The sequence below is a fragment of the Pristiophorus japonicus genome, chromosome 18 (assembly GCF_044704955.1).
Source record: "Pristiophorus japonicus isolate sPriJap1 chromosome 18, sPriJap1.hap1, whole genome shotgun sequence".
NCBI lineage: Eukaryota > Metazoa > Chordata > Chondrichthyes > Pristiophoridae > Pristiophorus > Pristiophorus japonicus.
In genome coordinates, this window is record NC_091994.1 from 11,019,139 (window position 1) to 11,041,461 (window position 22,323).

General features: G+C 44.7%; 1 protein-coding gene across 2 annotated transcripts; it reads left to right on the plus strand.

The window, feature by feature from the left end:
- Window positions 1–564: 564 nt before the first annotated feature.
- LOC139229146 (protein FAM174C-like) lies at window positions 565–20,068 on the plus strand. 2 transcript variants are annotated; one of them, XM_070860808.1, is made up of 4 exons: window positions 565–868; window positions 9,428–9,547; window positions 14,927–15,007; window positions 18,678–20,068. In XM_070860808.1, exons 1-3 carry the CDS (start codon window positions 603–605, stop codon window positions 14,958–14,960), a joined length of 420 nt encoding a protein of 139 aa, XP_070716909.1. In that variant the 5' UTR covers window positions 565–602; the 3' UTR covers window positions 14,961–15,007; window positions 18,678–20,068. The 2 variants fall into 2 exon arrangements, with proteins under 2 accessions (XP_070716909.1, XP_070716910.1); XM_070860809.1 differs by lacking the exon at window positions 14,927–15,007.
- Window positions 20,069–22,323: the final 2,255 nt, after the last annotated feature.

Here is a 22,323-nt window from a genome sequence, read left to right on the forward strand (position 1 = left end):
TTTAGCAGCTTATCTTTTATATACAACTATTTGGCTGACAGTCATTAAATAAAAAAACAGCTGCAATTGTGACTCTCAGAAACCATCAACTCCTTTGAACTAATCCTTCACATTGACAACCAAAACTTTTTCCATATAGGACCCTCATAATGTCACTCTGTCAGAGCGGGCTGAATCTGAATAATTTGATAAGATTGGAAGAACAGTTGCAAAGTACACCGAAATTCAGCAAAAATTAAAAAAGTGACTAACTGAAGTGGACTTACTATAATGAGCTTTAATTTATCAGCCACTTCCTTGTGAGAGACTTTATGAAAAACTTTTTGAAAGTTATAGGGCAGGACCTCCACCAATTCTGTTTGATTCTAATAAAATTCGGGTTGTTGTCCAGGTAATGAGATCTATATTTAAAAACAAATACCTGTTCAGATTAATTATTGATTAATTGTTGATTAATTATTGATTAGTTCTTGGCTGTGGTTGGCCCAGTGGCCTGTTGCTGCCCGGAGGATATTGTGTGTGGCGCTCGGCCTGCGGTGGGAGTGTCACAGTGTGAGGTGTACCCCGGCCGGAAGCGGGAACCGGAGGAAAGTTCCTGGAGGATGAAGCTCGGCGGCGCCGTGTTCCTGGTGCTGGCCGCCGCCCTCGGGCTGTCGCTCCTGCTGCTGCCGGTGGCAGCGGGTCCGGAGATCCCGCGGGCTGAGGCGCGGCCCGGGAACAGCACGGCGAGGAACAGCAGCGGAGGGGGAAAGCTCGGGAGCCCCCACAGCCTGACGCCGCCCGCCCTCCGCCGCGCGCTCTGGGTGCTGCTGGGCGTCAGCGGCATCGGCGGCCTGTACCTGACCGTCCGGGGCCTCCGCACCGCCAGGTACCGAGGGGAGGCTGAGGAGGGGGTGGGAGGGAGGGAGTGAAAGGATGGAGGAGGGGGTGGGAGGGAGGGAGTGAAGAGGTGGGGAGGGTGGAGAGGTGAAGGGCCAGGGGGGGGAGGTGAGGAGTGAAGGGAGAGGGGGGGGGGGTGAGGAGTGAAGGGAGAGGGGGGGGGTGAGGAGTGAAGGGAGAGGGGGGGGGGGTGAGGAGTGAAGGGAGAGGGGGGGGGTGAGGAGTGAAGGGAGAGGGGGGGGGGGGGTGAGGAGTGAAGGGAGAGGGGGTGAGGGTGAGGAGTGAAGGGAGAGGGGGTGAGGGTGAGGAGTGAAGGGAGAGGGGGTGAGGGTGAGGAGTGAAGGGAGAGGGGCTCGGGGGGAGTGAGTGAAGGGAGAGGGGCTCGGGGGTGGGGGGGGGGAAGTGAGTGAAGGGAGAGGGGCTCTGGGGGGGGAGTGAGTGAAGGGAGAGGGGCTCTGGGGGGGGAGTGAGTGAAGGGAGAGGGGCTCGGGGGGGGGGGGGGAGTGAAGGGAGAGGGGCTCGGGGGGGGGGGGGAGTGAGTGAAGGGAGAGGGGCTCGGGGTGGGGGGGGGTGAGGAGTGAAGGGAGAGGGGCCCGGGGGGGGGGGTGGTGGTGAGGAGTGAAGGGAGAGGGGGCCCGGGGGGGGTGAGGAGTGAAGGGAGAGGGGCCCAGGGGGGGTGAGGAGTGAAGGGAGAGGGGCCCAGGGGGGGTGGTGAGGAGTGAAGGGAGAGGGGCCCGGGGGGGTGGTAGAAGGGCAGTGATGGAGGGGGAGATTGGTCTGGAGTTCGAGGTCTGGGTTTATAGGTGGAGAAGGGAGGTAGTCCTGGCAGCAGCTGAGAGGGGGTCTGTGGGGAATAGGGTAAATGGGAAAAGGGTGGTGGGAGAAGGAGATGCAGGGGTGCCTGGTGGAAAGAGGAGAGGGAGGGAGGGAGGAAGGGAAGCAAGAGACAGAAGAAGCTGGGTGGCAAAGTGGGGCGGGGTGGGGGAGATGGACGGAGTGAGGCAAAGGGCCCAGCAAAGGGATGGGGCTGGGAGGAGGAAAGGGATTACAGACCAGGCAACTCTTACAAATTTAATTTTAAATACACCCAAAATAAAAAAATTGGCCAAATGCTGAAGTAGTCTAATTAATTTTCAGGCAGATGCTTTGGATCTTCAGCTTTGGTTTGCAGATTTACCAAAGTGCCATTCATTTGGAATGAGTTGTGCATTTTTACTTGAGACTTGTCGCCTGTTTTGACACCTCACCTTCGATATAAACAAAGCTGTGTGTGTTTAGGCGGGTTTGTGATCTGTCTCACTTTGTTCTGATCATAAATTGTCTTCCTCAAAAGGTCCCCGATTTTGACAGCTTTGCTATTCTGTTTGATGCAAAGTGTACCAGTAAACTTAGCTATAGTGTGTGTGCATGCGTGACATAGCTGCACGTTTAATTGTTGCACTAAAAGTTAGTGGTTGGTCGGGCCTGCTCCTGCTGGAAGTTCTGGAGAAGACGAGGAAATAAGGAAGCCGGGAAGTGGGTAGGAACGTTGGAGGGGAGCAAGGACTTATGAGACTGAAAGGGTTGATGTTGAGAAAGTTATGCATATCTCAAATACCGCCAAAAGCAGATTAACTGGTTCTTTATCTCAAGCCTGTTTGTGGGACCTTGCTGAGCGCAAATTGGCTGGCATGCTTGCTTGCGTAACAATAGTGACTACACCTCCAAGTTATCCATTAATTGTGAAATCTTTGGGATTGTGTACAGTGTTTTAATCGTGTCTGCCTTCCTTTCAGCAAGAAATGAACAGCTTGCCCTAAGCCTTGTAGCTTGTGTCACTCCACTCCTGTAGTCCCTGTAGCTGACGGTTTATACCTGCACACGTTTTGTTCTGTGTGATTGGAACTGTATCTGCCATCGACATGCGACCTCGCTTGCAAGTTTTTCCCTGTTCTGCTGGAAGTGTGGCTCCCTGCCTAAAACTGGTGACTTATCTCAAAGATCATCCTGTTGGATAGCTGGTGACGCTCAAAGCCACTTGTGCGAGCCGACGACATTAATTTACATGCTTAAGATTTCTCATGAATCTTATCAGTTCCTTTTCTGAATGCCAATTATCTTTCAGCATGAGTCAAACACAACCAAATTCGGATTAAAAAGCTAAGCTCGTTCTGCCTGTATTCTGAAGCGCTTAAACTTTGTCCATTATTACCCTTCGCAACATGTTGTGCAATGTAGTCACAATGGAAAATGTCTCTTTTTTAAAAAAAGGTATTCTAGTTGCCAGGGCTTATGTTTATTTAATTATATGATAAAATGTGCCAGGTTATGCATTGTTAAAGTGATTGGGAGTGGTGCCAGTGGATTGGAGGATTGCAAATGTTATACCAGTGTTTAAAAAAGGGGAGAGGGATTAACCACGCAATTACAGACCAGTCAGCCTGTGGCGTTGGTAGGGAACTTTGAGACAATAATCCAGGACAAAATTAATTGCCACTTGGAAAAATACGGCTTAATAAATGAAAGTCAGCTCAGATTTGTTAAAGTCAAATCTGTGTTTGGCTAACTTGATTGAGTTCTTTGATGAAGCAGCGGAGGAGGTTGATGAAGGTCATGCAGTTGATGTATATATGGATTTTCAGAAGGAATTTGATAAAGTACCAAATCATAAATTTGTTAGCAAAACTGAAGCCCATGGGATTAAAAGGGCAGTTGCTGTGTGGATATGAAATTGGCTGTGGGACAGAAAGCAGAGTGTAGTGATGACCAGTTGTTTTTCAGACTGGAGGGAAGTGTGCAGTGGTGGTCCCCCAGGAGTTGGTGTTGGGACCACTGCTCTTTGATATATATTAATGACCTGGATTTGGGCATCATTTCCAAGTTTGCAGATGACACGAAAGTTGGAAATGTGGTGAACAGTGAGGGGGGTGCGGGGGGGAAAGTGAGGAGGATAGTAACAGAGACTTCAGGAGGATGTCGATAGACTGGTGAAATGGGCAGACACGTGGCAGGTATAATTTGACGCAGAGAAGTGTGAAGTGATTCGTTTCGGTAGGAAGAAACTACTCTTCACAAATAAGACAATTAGAGTCTGTTTTCCAGACACAGGAAAATTTATATAACATCTTGTGTCTCCACATTACAAAAGTGACTATACTCCAAAAGTACTCCATTGGCTGTAAAGTGCTTTGAGACGTCTGGTGGTAGTGAAAGGTGCTATATAAATTCAAGTCTTTTTCTCTTTTTTTTTCTCAAGAGCATCAAAAAGTGCTTTTCAAATGCCGGATTACTTTGAAATCAGCAACGTACAAGAAGCTGAACGGCCAGTTGATCAGTTTCTGTTACTGCTGGTTGAGGGAGGAATGTTGGCCCGGACACCGGGAGAATTCCTTGTTCTTCTTTGAATAGTGAGCAGTATCTTTAACAGCCACCCGAGCCGCCAGATGTATGTGGAAACGGCCCATTGCACTCTGTTCTGCAGTAGTCTGTGGCAGTGTGTTCAATCTCCCTGCCGATAGTTGCAGTGTTCAGCTTCCCAACCCTTTGGAGGGGGGGCACGGTGGGGGTGCTGTTGTGCCCTCCTTTTGGAAGACATTACTCTCATCCGATTACACTGCGAGTGGTAAACTAACTTAGTTCTCCTAAGTTGACGGAGCAATTTCAAAAGCTGAAACTTAAACAGATTCATTCTTTCTAAGCCGCGCTTCAGGGGAATATGCCGCTGAAGTCAGCGCTGGTTATTTCATTTTCAATGACATTCTGAAAGAGAATGCGGAGCTGTGGGGAATGGTCTTCGTCCTTGATGTCACTTGAAAAGGATTGCACACTATGTCTGCTCCCAGGCTACCTCTAACCAGTAGTTCTAAAGCACGAGAACAAAGGGAGAGCAGGAGAGACAGCAGTCTGAGTAGCATTTTGTGGTAATTTAGATGAATATGCTTCTCCTTTTAATCTGCTAATTATATTCAAGGTTGTAATCCATAAGGGTACGGCATACATTTAAGCATTAAGGGATAATTAGACCCCCCTTCTGAACAGAAAGTGTTGTAAATATACAGCAGTGTCAGCCCTGGAAGAAAACACAGGTTTGAGTTTTGAGGGGGTGCAGGTTCCCACCCTGAACATTTACCCCCCTCTCTTTGATGCTGATGCTGTGTATTTAAAGCACTTTCCGCTTTTAATTTGAGGCAGCATTCTCGCCTCTTGTCAGAAAGTTGTGCATTCGAACCCTACTCCAAGACCAGAGTCCCTCAGTACTGAGGGAATGCAGCATTGTCAGAGGTACTGTTTTTTTTTTTGTTGAAATGTTAAATCTGCACCGGTAATGAATGTGGATGTTAATGATTCTCTATTGCTCTATTTCGCTCGACCAAAATCCCCCTCTCCACCAATACCATCAAATACGGGTTAATTGGTTGATAATCCCATTGCTGTTTGAGGGTGTGCTGCGTGTATATATTGAGTGGCGTATGTTTGCCTAGCTAACAGTTACTGCACTACAAATAACTTAAATGTGCAGCACTTTGAGATATGGGGCACTTTACTAGTGCAATTCCGTCTTTATTTTAGGCTTCCAGCATTTGTGGTTTATCTCTCTGTGTTGCAGCTGTTGTGCATAGGAGCCCAAGTGGGACTCGGTGGAGAAACTGCTGACTTTTTAGAGAGGAAATACGGGTTTTCTAAACTTCCATCAATTAAGTTCTGCATTACTATTGTATTGTACAAAGAAGGAAGATCAGAATTTAGCTAAAAGGGAACGGGACTATTTCATACAAAGAAGTGACTGAGAGCAACTCAAATATAGTTCACTATTTCATACAAGTTTTTAAGCGAGTGACATAGAAATTGCAGCACAGAAACAGGCGCTTCTGCCTAACGGGTCCATGCTCCACACGAGCCTCCTCCCACCCCATCTAACCCTATCAGAAAACTCTTCAATTCCTTTCTTCCTCATTTGGTGATCTAGCTTCCCCTAAATGCATCTGTGCTATTCACCTCATTCACTCAATGTGATAGTACTTTCTGAGACTTCAGGGGAACTTTTTATTTTATTTGTTCATGGGATGTGGGCATCACTAGCAAGGCCAGCATTTATTGCTCTTGAGAATGTGGTGAGGAACCACTTTATTGAACCGCTTCAGTCTGTGTGGTGAAGGCACTCCCACAGTGCTGTTGGGGAGGGCGTTCCAAGATTTTGACCCAGCGACTATGAAGGAACGGCAATGTCTTTCCAAGTCAGGGTGGTGTGTGATTGGAGGTGGTGGTGTTCCCATGCACCTGCTGCCCTGGTCCTTCTAGGTAGAGGTCGTGGATTTGGGAGGTACCCAATTAGATTTATTTGCAGAAGTTTGCATGTGTGACACCTGAAGTGTGACTTAGAGCTTTTGTAATACAGGCTACTAGTGAATCTCCTGATTCATGGACTTGCTCATGGTTAATCAGAGGAGATGGTATGTCTTATATAACATAAAATAAAAACAGAAAATGCTGGAAATACTCAGCAGGTCAAGCAGCCAGCATCTGTGGAGAGAAACGGAGTTAATGTTTCAGGTTTGTGACCCTTCGTCAGAATTGGAAAAGTTAGAGGTGTAAATAGGTCCTTAAGGAAGTGCAGGGAAAGGGGGAGGGGAGGAAAGAAAAAAAGGGAAGGTCTGTGATAAGGTGGAAGGCAGGAGAGATTAGAGACACAAAAGGGATGATGGGCAAAAATGAGATGGTAATGGAACAAGTTAAGAAACAAAAGATGAGTCTAGATGGGGTGTGATTGGCAGAATCATCACCAGCTGCCTTGGAAAAAAGAGTGGGCCGAAAATTCCGGCCTCGCGGGTCCTTACAGAGTGCACACAGATCCGGCGAGGCCTCGCACAAGCCGGTTTTCGGGGTGCGATGCACGTGCGCCGAAAACCGGCGCTTCCAATCTGTCAAGCTTTGGCTGGACAGACCCTCTACATCCCTGGGAGAAGGACATCCGCGCGGGAAAGATTGGGCTATTTGCCCAACTCATGCCCTTCAAACTTTAGCTTCCTTTTATCAGCATAAGAGTTTTAAAACGTATAACACACAAATTTAAACATTCATTTTTATATTAAAAATCCTGTCCATTAAGGTAAGTTTATTTTAACACTCGTAAAACACGTTTTTAAAAAAAAAAATCCAAAAAATACATGTTTTTTCCTAAAACATTTAATTATGTTTAATTTTAATTAATTTTAAATATGAGAGGGGGATCTCATAGAAACATATAGAATTCTGACGGGACTGGACAGGTTAGATGCAGGAAGAATGTTCCCGATGTTGGGGAAGTCCAGAACCAGGGGTCACAGTCTAAGGATAAGGGGTAAGCCATTTAGAACCGAGATGAGGAGAAACTTCTTCATTCAGAGAGATGTTAACCTGTGGTATTCTCTACCGCAGAGAGTTGTTGATACCAGTTCGTTAAATATATTCAAGAGGGAGCTAGATATGGCCCTTATGGCTAAAGGGATCAAGAGGTATGGAGAGAAAGCAGGAAATTGCTCTTGCACCTATTTTCTATGTTTCTATGTTACCTATTTTATTGTGCTGCGTTTTGGTGTTTTAGGGGGTTATTCTCATAGTAATGGGAACTTTTACAAATAGAGTTTCCATTTTTATCAATGAGAATACTGCATAGATTGGTGGTCTAGGCCCATGTGACTCCAGCTTGTACGCGGACGTACCTGAAAGACACCTTCCCGTGTGCTGCGCAGTGAATCTAAGCCTCCGACCGGAATCATAGGTTGCTCCGGGGCCACCAGGTATTTGCGTAGATTTTCTTCAGGTCGGAGGCATTCGTACGATGGAAGTCTCCTACCACAATTTTCCCCCCCCAATATGTTTTTATTTCAGATTCCAGTAACCGTAGTATTTTGCTTTGGTACATCTTCTAATTGTGTTGCTGACAGCTCCCCCTCTGGATCAAGCAAGAATAACCGGCATTCTTGTCACATTTTTAAGAGGTGGCTGTGTCAACTATGGAGAAAATAGGAATAGACATTAGTTCCTGTTAAGTTGTCCATTAATTACAGTGGACTGTTCAATAATCAGTAGGCCTTTGCTGGCCTACAAACCTGCAACATCTTGAACAAATTTTTAATCTTTTTTTAACAATTGTGGAATGATATACAGAGAGGCCCTTTGGCCCATTGAACCTGTGCTGGCTCTTTAAAAAGCTATCAACCCTTTAACTTTGTGTTGCCTTTTTTTTAGTAATTGAGCAGAACTGCCTTAATTTACCTTGTCTGACGATGAATTTCTACTCCATTTGTTACATTGCATTGTGAAAACGTTTAGAAATGAATTAAGAGTCCATTTGGCTTAAGTAACCCAAAGCGTCGGAGCCCCTAATGAGGCAATTAAAGCACTTAAATATCCTGTTTAACATCCGTGTTTTAACCCGCAGTCCGCACCATTAGCATTGTATTTAACAAAAGAATGGAATGAAGCAAGCTGGATCTCTTGCCAAGGCTGCTGTTTCTGCTCTACCAGGGCGAGACAGGGAGAGGGAGGTTGTATAATGTTACCGGTCATGCGTTTCACTGCCATCTGCTACTCTTATCTCAAAGTGCCTGCAGGTGTTTTAAAATTGAGAAATGTGTGCGAGAGGCCAAGATCCATAGTGTGTTCAGCAGTGCAATTAAAAAATGTAGGAAAGAACAGACAGGATAGATCAAGTGTTGGTTGGGTGATGAGATGCCTAGGTTTAAAAAGAAAGACTTGCATTTATATAGCACCCGTTGCAACATCAGGTCATCCCAAAGTGCTTTACAGCCAATGAAGTACTTTTGAAGTCTGGTCACTGATAATGCAGGAAACGCGTCGGCCAATTTGCGCACCGCAAGCTCCCACAAACAGCAATGTGATAGTGATCAGATAATTTGTCTTTTTTTTTAGCATGTTGGTTGAGGGATAAGTATTGGCCAGGACACCGGGGATAGCTCTCCTGCTCCTCTTCGAAATAGTGTCACAGGGCCTTGGTTTAACATCTCATCCAAAAGATGGCACCTCCGACAGTGCGGCACTCCCTCAGCACGATACTGGAGCGTCAGCCTAGATTTTTGTGCTCGCGTCTCTGGAGTGGGACTTGAACCCATAACCTTCTGACTCAGGAGAAAGCGCTTGCTGACTGAGCCAAGGCTGATTGTTGGAAGTAAGGAAAATCAAAGAAGCCAAAAAATTCCATGCTTTTATATCCTGGGAAAAGGCTAAAGTGTGATGAGCCTTGATTTCAACACACAGGAGGAAGAGCATGTAGGATGGGTTAGCGTGACCTGGAGCTTAGATTAAATGTTGACTAAAATGACACATTCCTACTCTCATTTGTTATTACAGATGGTGCTGGTGTTACAGCAGGAACCTGACATTGCTATATCTGTATATGTTCTATTAGTAAAGCAAAACTACACATTAAAAATTAATCCGAATGGATTTTACGATCGATCTGCAAAAAGGGAAAAATTGTGACACACCATATCCTGTCCAAAGTCAACCCAGAGCAAAAAGCCAGTAAAGTCACTTTATTCATAACGTTACAAAAAACCTTGTCTTTCAGGTTAAAAAAGACTCAAAGAAAGAAGTACGGCTTGCTTTCTTCATACGATGACCACGTGGAGATGGCTCCGATGGACACCGACGACGACGATACTATATTCGAAGCGAAGAGCATGAGGAGGTGAGGGTTGTGGAGCGTGCTGACTGGGGTTAGTGATGTGCAGTGCTCAGTCCTCGCCCGCGGTGTTTCTATCATGTTGTTTATGGTCTGCCTGGCCACTATTAAATCTAGGCTGACACACTCCAGTGCAGTGCTGTGGGAGTGCTGTACTGTTGGAGGTGCCTTCTTTCGGATGAAATGTTAAAATGAAGCCCCCGTCTGCGCTCTCTGGTGGACGTAAAAGATCCCATGACACTATTTCGAAGAAGAGCAGGGAGTTATCCCCCGGTGCCATGGCCAATATTTATCCCTCAATCAATAACAAAAGCAGTTTATCTGCTCATTATCACATTGCTGTTTGTGGGAGCTTGCTGTGCACAAGTTTTCTGCTGCCTTTCCCACATTACAACAGTGACTGCACCAAAAGTACTTCCTTGGCTGTAAAGCGCTTGGAGATGTCCGGTGGTCGTGAAAAGCGCTATATAAATGCAAGTATTCTTTCCTTCCAAGAGTTGATCCTACGAGTAATTTTGCAGTGTTTGAAGTATATGCTCTCTTCAAAGTGTCCTCTTTAAACACTTTAATGCTGAATATATGAAGCAAAATTGAAATGATAGTGAGAGGCAGCAACTTTTTGTTTGAACATAATACAAGTCTTGTAAACTCGTCTCCTTTCATGTTAGAGATGCAGTGGCCTTCTGGTGCTGTTACATTTGGGTTACTGTGTGCAATTCTGCTCACACTGACACACAGTGGACATCCAGGATAGATGCAGTGGAGAGCATTGAAGCTGCCTGATGTGCGAGGCATTGAGTTACAAGGAGTTAGGACACTTTGTCCTTGACAGTGACATTTCAAAGGGGAACTTTTATAGATGCATGCAAGATACCTATTGGGATAGAGCAAGTTAAACCCAGAACAATATTTTCAGATTTGCCAAGGCAACAGGACAAGCATTCGCAGGTCCAGGGATTTGAAGTGAACTGTTTAAGATGATTTCCATGAGGTGTTTCCTTACAGAGAGCATGATCAACAGGTTGTCGGGATGGGGTGTGATGACGGGGCTGTCGGGAATGGGGTCTGATGACGGGGTTGTCGGGATGGGTGACAGGAAATTGGACTTGTGATATCTTCACAGAGCACACACACATAGCTCCTTAAGATGGCAGGCTCTCTGTCCAGAAGCTACCGGAAAGAACTGGTTCTGTTTATTATAACTCTGCAGCTGCAGTACACAATACGTTCACATCCACAGTACGGAGCTACAAGCATTACAAGTTGACAGCACTTAGACATCACACGTCTCCCTCCTTAATGAAAAAGCCATCATAACAAACATAAATAACTTCATTTTTATACATATTTACAAATTTAACTTTACGACGAGTTTTCTGTTTGGAAGAGGATACCTTCGCTCTCGAACAGAACCTTCCAAACATGGTGTTGATTTCACACTCATTTGAGTCTCATCCCGAGGAACATTTTCCTCCGTGGAATTTCCTTGATTTTCATTTGCACTCACTCTAACTTCAGGCTCTTTGTTTCCCTGAGTCATGATTCTCTTTTTGTCTAATTTGTGTCTCTTCTACAGACTGTGCCAAATTTGGCTTTAACAATGACAATCTGGTTTGTGGCTGTCGTTTGAGAAACAACTCCGCTGGCGTCCTACCAGTAGTTGTATGAGGAGTATTTCGATATGTAATCAAAAAATTAGCCAATTTGTGATCCAATGACACCTGTTGTTTTCTTGGATTTGGATCTAACATTTGTTTTATGAGGGCACGTTTGACAATTTGTACAGTGCGCTCTGCTGCACCTTTTGAAGCAGGGTGGTATGGTGGAACCTTGGTATGTTTCACACCATTTTTGCTCGTGAATTGTGCAAATTCTTCTGAACGAAATTGTGGTCCATTATCCGAAACAATTTCTTCAGGGAGGCCAAATGCAGAAAATAATTTTTGTAAAATGTCCAATGTTTTACTTGTTTTCCACATTGGAAACAACTCAACCCACTTTGGCTATCAATTACAATGAACAATTGTTGTCCATCTAACTCGGCAAAATCAATATGTAGCCTTTGCCACATCCTGGGAGGCCATTTCCATGGCTGTAATGGTACTGGTAGTGGTTGCTTGCTTACCGATTGACATGTCGTACACTGACTCACAATGTACTCTATATCTTTATCAAGACCTGGCCACCATAAATAACTGCGTGCAAAACTCTTGGTCAAGCACATTCCCAGATGCTGGTCATGGAGGTCTCCTAATAATTTGGACCTGAATTTATTTGGTTTAACCAGTCGTGCACCCCACATGATACAATCTTTATCTACTGATAATTCATTCCTACGAATGAAGAATGGATGTGTATCTTTGTCTGTTACCTGGTTTGGCCATCCAGTTGCAATATACTCATACACCTTTGACATCACGGGGTCACGTTTGGTTGCTCTACCAATCTCTTTAGCTGTGACTGGCAGTTCATCAATGTATGAAAAATAAAACACTTCTACCCTATCGGGTGTAACCTGTGATGGGGAAGGCAATCTAGACATTGCATCAGCATTACTGTGATCAGCTGATCGTCTGTATTCAATATCATATGTATATGCTGACAAAATCAAAGCCCAACTCTGCATTCGGGCTGCAGCTAATGTTGGAACTGGGGACTTTGGATGGAGGATTGCTGTTGGGGGCTTATGGTCTGTAACGATGGTAAACTTACGACCATACAAGTATTTGTGAAACTTCTTGACCCCAAAAATTAATGCCAAAGCTTCCCTTTCAGTTTGCGCATAATTACGCTCACTGGCACTGAGTGCGTGAAGCAAAAGCAATTGGTCTCTCCTCCCCACTACTTAATACATGAGAGATTACTGCCCCAGCTCCATACGGAGAGGCATCACATGCTAGCTTAATCTCCTTAGATATGTCATAGTGAACTAACGTGCTCTCTACCAATTTGTTTTTACACTCCTTGAATGTTGTATCGCATTCTTTTGACCACTTCCAAAAGTTCATTCAGTGGATGTAATACTGTAGCCAAATTTGGAAGGAACTTCCCATAATAGTTCAGAAGACCCAAGAATGAACAAAGTTCAGTGACATTCCTGGGAGTGGGTGCATTTCTAATTGCATCCAATTTTTCCTTGGTCGGATGTAAACCATCTTTGTCTACTCTGTACCCTAAGTACTCCACTGAGTTTTTAAATAAGTCACACTTATGAGCAGACACTCGTACTGTTGTTCTTCCAAGCCATGCAGTCTCTTTGGATTACTACTCATAGCTTTGAACGCTGGACTCATAGCTTTAAAAGCTGGTTTATCCTTCAGTCGGCATGCCTTCGCAAGATGCCCAGTCTTTCTGCAGAAGAAACATTCTGCCTTCACGTATGGACAACTTTGAGCAATGTGTTGTCCCAGGCACCTATAGCACGACTTCGACGCTCTGATAGAATTTCCAGTTTCTGAGACTTTCGGCCCCGGCCGTCTTTTACTTTGAACCTGCAGGCGATTTACCTCGGTTGACTGACGACCGTAATCATTATTTAATTCTCGGGAATATTGTTCGGCCATGCTCATCGACCTCGCTGTCTGACAAGCAATCTCAAAAGTCAAGTTATTCATCGTCAATAACTTCCTTCTGATCGCATCATTTTTCATCCCACAAACAAAACGATCCCGTAATGCTCGTTTTTGAAAGTTTCCAAAATTACAGTGCATCGATAGCTTTTTTAATGCTGTGATATAATCATACTTTCATCAATCTTTGATTCCAAATCCCGAAACAATAGCTTTCAGCAATTTCTAACGGTTTGGGGTTATAGTGCTGCTCCAGCTTCGTTAAAATCTCTTTAAGCATTGTGTCCTTTGGCTTGTCAGTCACAAGCAGATTTACAAGAGTGTCATATAATGCCGGACCTGCCATGGATAAGAAAATCGCTTCCTTCCATTCCAACACAGCCTGGTTTTGGACTGCATTGACTGGAACTTCGATTATGTTATTTGCAGTGAAATACATTTCTAGCCGATCCACATATGCTTTAAAACGTTCCTGGTCGTGTCTATATTCACCCAAATATCCGATTACACCTGCCATGTTTAATCTCTAGCTGTTCTCACCGTGTGCTGTAGTTTACCTCGGATTTTGTAGCTTTTTTTTCCCAAAGACACAAACTTCCAAAGTCTTCTGTCGGCTGGCTGAATCCTTCACCAACAAAATTTAAGCATTAAACATCCGAAAAATCTCCATCCTCAGTCGCCAACTGTGATATCTTCACAGAGCACACACACACAGCTCCTTTTAAGATGGCAGGCTCTCTGTCCGGAAGCTACCGGAAAGAACTGGTTCTGTTTATTATAACTCTGCAGCTGCAGTACACAATATGTCCACATCCACAGTATGGAGCTACAAGTTTACAGCACTTGCAGACATCACAGGACTCATTTAAGAAACCGATGTTGGCATTTGGGAAAGATGAGATCCAATGGGCCGAAAGCTGATCTTCAACCAAACTATTCATCTAATCTCGCCATTAAAAAATTTTCAAAATATTAGCTTTTAGCATATTGAATACTTTAATATATTTAAAAGCTGTTCAGTGCTGTATATCTGTCTGCAATAGTTTTGTGATGTATTTGCTACTTTGCAGAGGGAGGCGGTGTTGGTATTGATGAATTACTGCACCTGCCCTTGCAGCCCCCTGTGTACATGGATGTGGTAAATTGACTTAAAGGGCACACTAGTGCTTTAAATATGCATAAATTACATAGGAATAGCCGTGCACCAATCACGAGGTCCCGCACAGACTGCTCCCCCGCTGCTGCTGCTGGAAGATTCTACAAGTGCAAGGCCACACAGCAAATTTAAAGGACCTGCGCACTTGGACCGTAAATTAAAGGAACATTGTATACATTGCATAGAAATGCACATTCTTCACTTTTATTATGAATGGCCAAGTTTGAATCCAGCCCACAATCATGGAATGATGACCTCTCCTGGCTGTGAGAGCCTTGTGTGAAATGAATTTAGTAATCTCCCGTGCAGTTCCCAGTGGGCAGTGTCGTCCCATAGCAGGATAGCTAGTGGCCACAGGATAGCTAGTGTGGGGAACGGAAAGCTATCGTACAATAGGGGTCGTGTGGTTTGGACAGAATAGAGGGAGCCTTGCATCTGACATTCCTGTGCTTGACCTGAGAGAGCTTGATGATGACACGGACAGCTTGAAATGGAAAGTGTACTGCTTACAAGTACTAATCTCCCCTCATGCACCGTTAAATCAAAGAGAAATGCTATCGCTGCTTAGCTTAACGTTTAGATAAAAGGGGTGGGGAAAGTCTGCTTTAATTACAGTGAGTTGACACCCTGTTCTCCTGCTTTCTCTTTCAATCTTCGCAGGAGCATTAGCTACACCGCCTCTCAATCTTGTTGACTTTCCAACAACTGCAAATGCTTCAAGACACACTCCTCCACTTCGCTGTGAGTTTTCATAGGTGTTCTCATCTTGCTCTTTTCTTCCCACAATCCTCTGTACTAGCCCCCCCCCCCACCCCTCCCCTTTCCTTTGTTCCCAGCTTCTCATTAACGCAAGTCCCTTCCCCAAATTCCTCAATAGACCCTGCTGTAAATATCCCTGCGTGTATATCTGGAGGGATTCTTCTGTGGCTTTAGAGATGTTGGTGGTTGAGGGTAGGGGGGTGGTTGGCGGGAGAAGCTCAACTTTTCAAGTTACTGTGAAACCTGGGCGAAAGGACATGCCCGTAGTCCAAGGTAATACCGAGGTTAGAACGAGTAGGGGAGAAGAGGTTAATAAAGAAAGGAGTGGGCATTGAAAACCTGCTGAATAGGAGGAAGGGAACATCGAGAGAGGTAAAGGGTTGAATAATTCTGAGAGTAAGCTTTAAGGGTGGATTTTGGCTTGGGCAATACCTCCATCTGCATTTTTTAATTGTCACACATGGCATTGACCCTTAAAACATAGCATTTTTCCCCCTTCTCCGTATCTTATGTTAAATTGTCTCTGTTCAGTGAATAGTGAAATCCCAAACTTAGTTCTTCACATACAAGTTTTTACTAACAATGAACAGGGATCTTAATCCCCCAACCAGAGTTAATTTAAACATCCAGCGACCAAAAATAAGGCAGCCTGATTAGTAATCGCTGGGTTCATACAATCATAGAAATTTACTGCACAGAAGGAAGCCATTCAGCCCATCGTGTCTGCACCGGTTTTAAAAGTGCTATCCCACTTCCCAGCTCTTGATCCGTAGCCTTGTAGGTTACGACACTTCAGGTGCTCACCCAAGTGTGATGAGGGTCATTAATATACCATCAGCATGTGCATTAAACTCTGCGTTATTCTACCAGCAAATTCTGGGCCATTATCTTTTGTTTGTCACTTGGCTGGCAACTTAAAATCTCATGAAATCTTTTTTGGGCGATTTCAGCCTCTGTCAGAATTTAATTAAATGTTTACTTGCAATTAAACATTTCAGTTGAATACCATATGTTCAGCTTTAGAGAAAGATTATTCACGCCCTTTCCAAGATTTCTACGGTAAACCGATGTAAATCACAATGTAATCGATGTAAGCCCACATCTGTACAGTGCTGCAGTTTGCACTGAATATGAATTCAAATTAATGTTTATCACTGGGATGGGTTTCTGCTTAAAAATGCTTTCAGCAAATTTCTGCATCGTGCTTTAGGCAAATTGTCGGTCACTGGTCAGTTTCAGAAAGTTTTAAGAAGAAAGCCTAGGCTACAAATCACTTGTATTTAGTGGTATATTCCTTCCTCTCCTGAGCTTGCTGTTCACTAGGGGCTAGCGGACTTAGTGCCTTGGCTCAGTGGTAGCAATCTCGCCACCGAGTCCGAAGGAGTGGAACTTGAGCCCACGACCAGAGCACAATCTACGCTGACACTTCAGTGCAGTACTGAGGGAGTGCTGCATTTCGGACGAGGCGTAAACCGAGTCTGCCCTCTCGCGTGGACATAAAAGATCCCATAGCCCTATTCAAAGAAGAGCAGGGGAGTTCTTCCCAGTGTCCTGGCCAATATTTATCCCTCCACTAACATCACTGAAACTGATTTTCTGGTCATTATCTCATTGCTGTTTGTGGGAGCTTGTTGTGCGCAAAGAGGAGTTAGGAGGGAGAGTTGCTGTCTGGTCTTGACCGGTCCATGTATCAGCACTTGCTGTTTAAACAGAAACACATACTGTACTTAAACAAAAATTGCACAGTGATGACTGGGGAGAAAATTGGGGACTGCTGATCATACCCATTTAAAATATTCATTAAAAGGATAAATGTTAAGAGGTGAATGTGATATATAATACTGGATAATATAAGTTTAAAAACCTTGGGTAAACTAAAGGACATTAACACTGAAGTGGGGAAAAGTACTGTTATCTAAAGTACTCCCGGTGAAGCTGGGGGAATATAAAGTCACAGACAACATCCCTTTTCCTCCCTCCCCCTCTGCAAAAGGAGATGCCCTCTGTACCCCACGTTCTCATGGAGATCAGACCATGTCAGGTGTCCCACCTGGGAATGGTCTGCTCAGGTGAATGTATCCGACAGGTCTGTCTCCAGCCAGCTGCTACTGAACCCAGTGAGGATCCACATCTGCTGCACTCCTGGATATTGATTTTAGTGCTTGGCAAAGGTTAAACTCTGTTTACCATCCAGGGACAGAGTCTCCGTCACTGTGACCCAGAGCCACAAAGAGACTGCAAATGTGGCTTTAGACTAATGTTCGTTTTTTTTTTTGTTGCCTTCAATCTTTTGCTCATTTATTTCCCTCCTCCTGCATTGCGACACATTTCCTGTTTCAGCTAGGAGAACAAGACAGTCTCCATGTTGCAAATATCTCCACGTCACAAACATCTCCATGTCAGAATGTCCTGAGCTGTTGGGGCAACAAGTGGATCGCCATTAGCTGGAGCTGATCCGAACTTTACGTTACAGGAGTGGGTTCTTCACACTGATGCAGGTCAATGATGCATTGTGTTGAAGCGACATTGAAAACAGATCTCCCGCAGCAATTGAGCTAAATCCAATACAGATAAAAAGGAGAAACTAGAAATACACGGGTCAGTCAACATCTGGATAGGTAGAGGCTGGATTCACGTTTGTTTACATTGACAGTTTTCCTTATCAGAGGCTGCATATTCCCAGTATTTTCCATTTGTATTTCCAAATAAAATTGTCCCAACTTCATTTTAAATAATATCTCTTTACTGATCATTTAATGTCGGGACCAACAGCTTAAGATGGAACATCTTTTACTGAATGCTCATATAAACTCGATCCATTGCTGCTAACATCACTCGCAGTTCCCCCCCCCCCTCCTTTTCATCCTGGATTCCTTCCATGCCATCTATATTTTGTAGCTTAACTCTTAATTTGTTTTTTTTTTTGAGTGCAATCAATTTTAACCTCCCTGCTCCATCAATTAAGTGTATTGTTTTGCATACTGACCTTCTATGCTGTGTGCATTTCTATTGCACCTCTGTAAAAGATCCTTAACATTCATTGCCCAGTGTATTCTCATTTTATTCAAATGGGTTAGAGTTGGGAGTGAAAAGAAATGGCAGGGTTTTTTGGGGGGGGGGGGGGGGAATTCAGTCGGCCAGTTATACCGCACGATTCGTTGGTGTGAATTGGGGTTGGCTCCACATTGATGATGTGTGTATCTCTGGTGACCAGTTGCCCAATTCTAATGTAGGCGAGCAGTATGAGAACAACTGGAGAAAATCATCTCTCGCAGCAGTTCAGCTTCACACTGACTGCTGTAAAACTGCAACCAGTGCAACACCGACTTTGAGCCAGAAAGTCCAACTGACAACCTGGGTCCTTGTCGAACTTTATTTTCACCTTTTTATAATGAGTGTCAATTGTGCTATGATTGTGCATTCATTCATATAGGAGAGAGGATGCCCCTGACCAACAAATGGCACGGAGCCGGCAGTATGATTCCGATCTGCCGCTCTGCATCACTATCTGTGCAATAACTGTCTAGTCTTTTGCGGGGTCCCGAAAGCTTTCTCTGAATTTGGTTTTATTGGGCAAGGTTTAACCAGAGACCGCAAAATGATAGATTGCGTTTATGGCGTTAATTAACTTTTATATTTTTTTTGCTTGCAGATAATAAACACTCAAGGGACATTAAAGGTGAATGTGACGTGTTCTCTGTGTGCAGTTTTCAGAAGCTTCGATCTGTCAGCCTCTTGCTAATTACTTGCCAGTGACTGACTATGTTTGAATAGTTTTGTGTGCGACTGGACAGGTAACCATTCCAGCACAACCAAACTCTCCATTGTACGGGAACCAGAGGAAAGCTGCTAAATCTCTTCTGTTTATGGGGACATTTGACTTTGGCATTGTTGCGATTTCTGTATCATTTCATGCGACTCATTCAGAAAGAAATTCTGGGTTATGAGTTAAAGATCGCCCGGACGAATCGCTCTTCACACAGCTCTGCTTTGGAGCAAGTAGGGCTTGCAAACCTTTCTAAAAACAGATACGCCTAGTTTCTTTGCTGTAATGCAAGTGTTTACCTTGACATTGTTGCTATTTAAATCGATACGTAGTGGAATGATTGCTCTGAAATCACTTTAAGCTGGATAAGCTTATCTGCATACAACATTGATACAGTGAACGTTATATAAGTATGCCACGGGCAGCAGGCTTACACGTATTGTATGGAACAAAAAAGTGAACTTCTTGCCTCCTGTGGCGCCAAGGATCCCATGTTTCGTGAGTCCTGAGTGCTGCCCTCTGAGGCAATGTGGTCCATTGGGCCTCCTAACAGTGCAATAGGGACCTACAGCACACGACAAACACAACCGCACTCTCCCTGCGCCTGACTCTATCAAGTTAAAAGCCCATTTTTTTTTTTTAAGAAAGTGCTAACCACTCATGAGAACATTAATTTTTAATCACTGTTGTCGTGCAGCTGCGCCCGTTTAAACTAAAAAGTGAGCAATTAACTTGGTGTCTTTGGTTGTTTAACACGGAATGCCACTTAACCGTTTGCACTCGCAGTTGTAACCGCTTCTGTGCAGCGCAAAGTTCTTGTTGGCGGGGGGAGGAAGAGAGCAGGCAAATGCACCTCTCTCGGCCTGTGCCAGTATAAAGCAAAGCAGGTGAATCTGGCAGCAAATTCTAAGACCCCTACAAAACAAAAGTGTGCCTTGGTTACTGCCAAAGTCAGCAGGTTTGGATGACTAACTTCAGCTGGCAGTGAGAAGCGTCGGTTTGCTGTCGGGCTCCGGTTTTTAAACGTAAACGCGCATTTAAAAATCTTACAGTTGGCAGAGATCCTGCTGTATATGGGCATCAGCCGTGGTATTGGAGCATAACTCGGCCATTTCTCCAATAGCTTAAATGAGTTGAATTCGGGCCAACGTGCCATTCTCGTACACAGTGCGAGCTTGTCGGGACCGAGGGGTTTTCTATATCTTTCAGCAGCAACAAAATTGAATGCCTGTTTACTGATTTATTAAAAGGTATTTAAATTTTTCTTTTAAACAAAATGTCTATGTGGAGCTTTTTATAGAGCGACAGCAAAGTCATTCTTCGAAGGTATGATTATTAGACTTGCTTCAAGCGCCTCCAAGATTACAGTCCCAGATAGGACAAGTGACTTGCCTCTCCACGAGAAAAACGGCCATTTCACCCCCGCCCGAGATTTTGTTTCATTCCAGTAATTGGGCAGCAAACCGTGCTCTGCCTGCTATGGGGAGAAGCGAGTGGGATTTGTTGTGTGGAAGTCCCGGGCCAAAATGAAAGGTGCGTTTAAACGTATGAGCTCTTGGGGGACGGACGGAGGGAGGGCATGAGGAGCCAGTGGACCTTGGGGAAGTTGAGGGAGCATGATCAATACAGAATAATTTGACGGGGGAGAGGAGAGTGCGAGAGAGGAAGCAAGTGCACATTCCTCTCGCCATCCCTACCAGGCGTTGCACGGAATTGGGCAAATATGTTGACCTTTCTTGTTGGGAGACGAAGGAAAACGGATGACTTTGATGCTAGGCTAACTGCATTTCAAAAATAATATGGGAGTTGTAATAAAATGTGTATAGTTAGAGCAGTGTACCAAAGAGCAGATTTTACTTTGCATTTTACACCATGGCCAAAATGATCTTGCAGTCTAGCTTTGCTTGAGTTTAGGGTCAGGGTTGGATTGTTTTGTGCTGCAGGAAACGTGATGTTTCAAAGACAAATGCAGCGGGGGAGGGAGGGGAGGGGGAGGGGGAGGGGGGAGAGAGAAATGAATTAAAACCAAAAAGCTGTTGCCCATTTTTTTAACCAAAAAACTGTTGCCCATTTTTTAATAAAGTTCTTAAAAGCAGCTCACTCTCAAAACGTAGGTTGAGGGAAGGCATGCTTCTGTCTATTTCACAGAAAGCTGGCTCGAATGAACGGGTAGCTGTTGGTTCAGGTCACAGCGTATTACATCGAGCTGTTAAATGCAGCATATGGTTATATCATGCAGGGAGAAACAGCGATGGGGGGTGGGTGGGAAATAGCATTATTAAGGGACCAAAGCCTCATAATTATTGTTTCTCATGATGTACTAATTCTTTTTTCTTAGTTTTTAACTTCTGTTCAACAAGGTGAGGTGCGTTAGCTCTGAAGAATTGGAGCTCATCCCATTTCCAGCAACCAGTGGCGACATCAAGCACTTCCAGGTCGGATAGGCCGCAGCCAGACCCAGAGTAAAAAGCAGCCTTTAACCTGCCCCTAATGACGAGCCCCAGCTCCCTGCTATAGAGGAGCAGCCCTTCCTGCACAGGGTGGCAGTGTTTTTCCCATTTCCCGGTGTCAAATTAGGGAGGGTTTTGTGCGGTAGGCCTGTTACATTCATTGGGAACTAGAGAGGCGGAGAGGTTTAGGGAGCGAGTTCCAGAGCTTGGGGCCTAGGCAACAGAAGGCACGGCCACCAATGGTTGAGCGATTTATAATCAGGGATGCTCAAGAGGGCAGAATTATAGGAGCACAGACATCTTGCGGGGGGGAGAGGGGGGCTGTGTTGTGGGGCTGGAGGAGATTAGAGATAGGGAAGGGACGAGGCCATGGAGGGATTTGAAAATAAGGATGAGAATTTTGAAATCGAGGCGTTGCTTAACCGGAAGCCAATGTAGGTCAGCGAGCACAGGGGTGATGGGTGATCGGGACTTGGTGCGAGTTAAGGCACGGGCCTTCCGAGTTTTGGATCACCTCTGGTATACGGAGTGTCCCTACAAACACACTGGACCACCAAGGTGAATTATTCCACATTGTCGCCGGGCCCATATTCACCTGATCAGAATGCATGGTTTTTATTTTGTTCTCTGCAGATCACCATCAGTCACACAATGTCCTCATTATTGGAGCTGCACGGCAGATCAGTCAGCATCTGGCGGATATGTTGGCCTGTTTCTGCTCTCTCTTCCGATGCCAATTGGCCTGTCTTGCATTTGCAGCTTTTTCTGTTTCTGTCTCCGGCTCCCAGCATTCAGTTTTGCTTGTACTGTACTGTATTGTGTTGTAAACCCGTTATAGGCCAGTGACCTTGAGGAATAATACAAGCAAACTGTGTAACCTCAGTGCCTGTTTTCTTTGTCCAAGTAGGTTTCTTTTTTAAATTAATGAATCGGGGTAAACTTTCTAAATGCCAAACTCCTTTTTTTTGATGAAGGAAGAGACTTCAATTTGATTTTTATGCTTGTACCTTGAGAGGTTTGTGGGCAGTCTTGCTTCTGACAGGAAAATATTTGGTTTTAAAATTAAAACCAGCTTAAAAACG

Bases quoted from the DNA above. Each gene is read 5' to 3' on its own strand.
- LOC139229146 (XM_070860808.1), top strand. From the start codon at position 603: ATGAAGCTCGGCGGCGCCGTGTTCCTGGTGCTGGCCGCCGCCCTCGGG. The intron at 869-9,427 runs GTACCGAGGGGA...CTTGTCTTTCAG, and splicing joins CGGGGCCTCCGCACCGCCAG to GTTAAAAAAGACTCAAAGAA. The intron at 9,548-14,926 runs GTGAGGGTTGTG...CAATCTTCGCAG, and splicing joins GAAGCGAAGAGCATGAGGAG to GAGCATTAGCTACACCGCCT.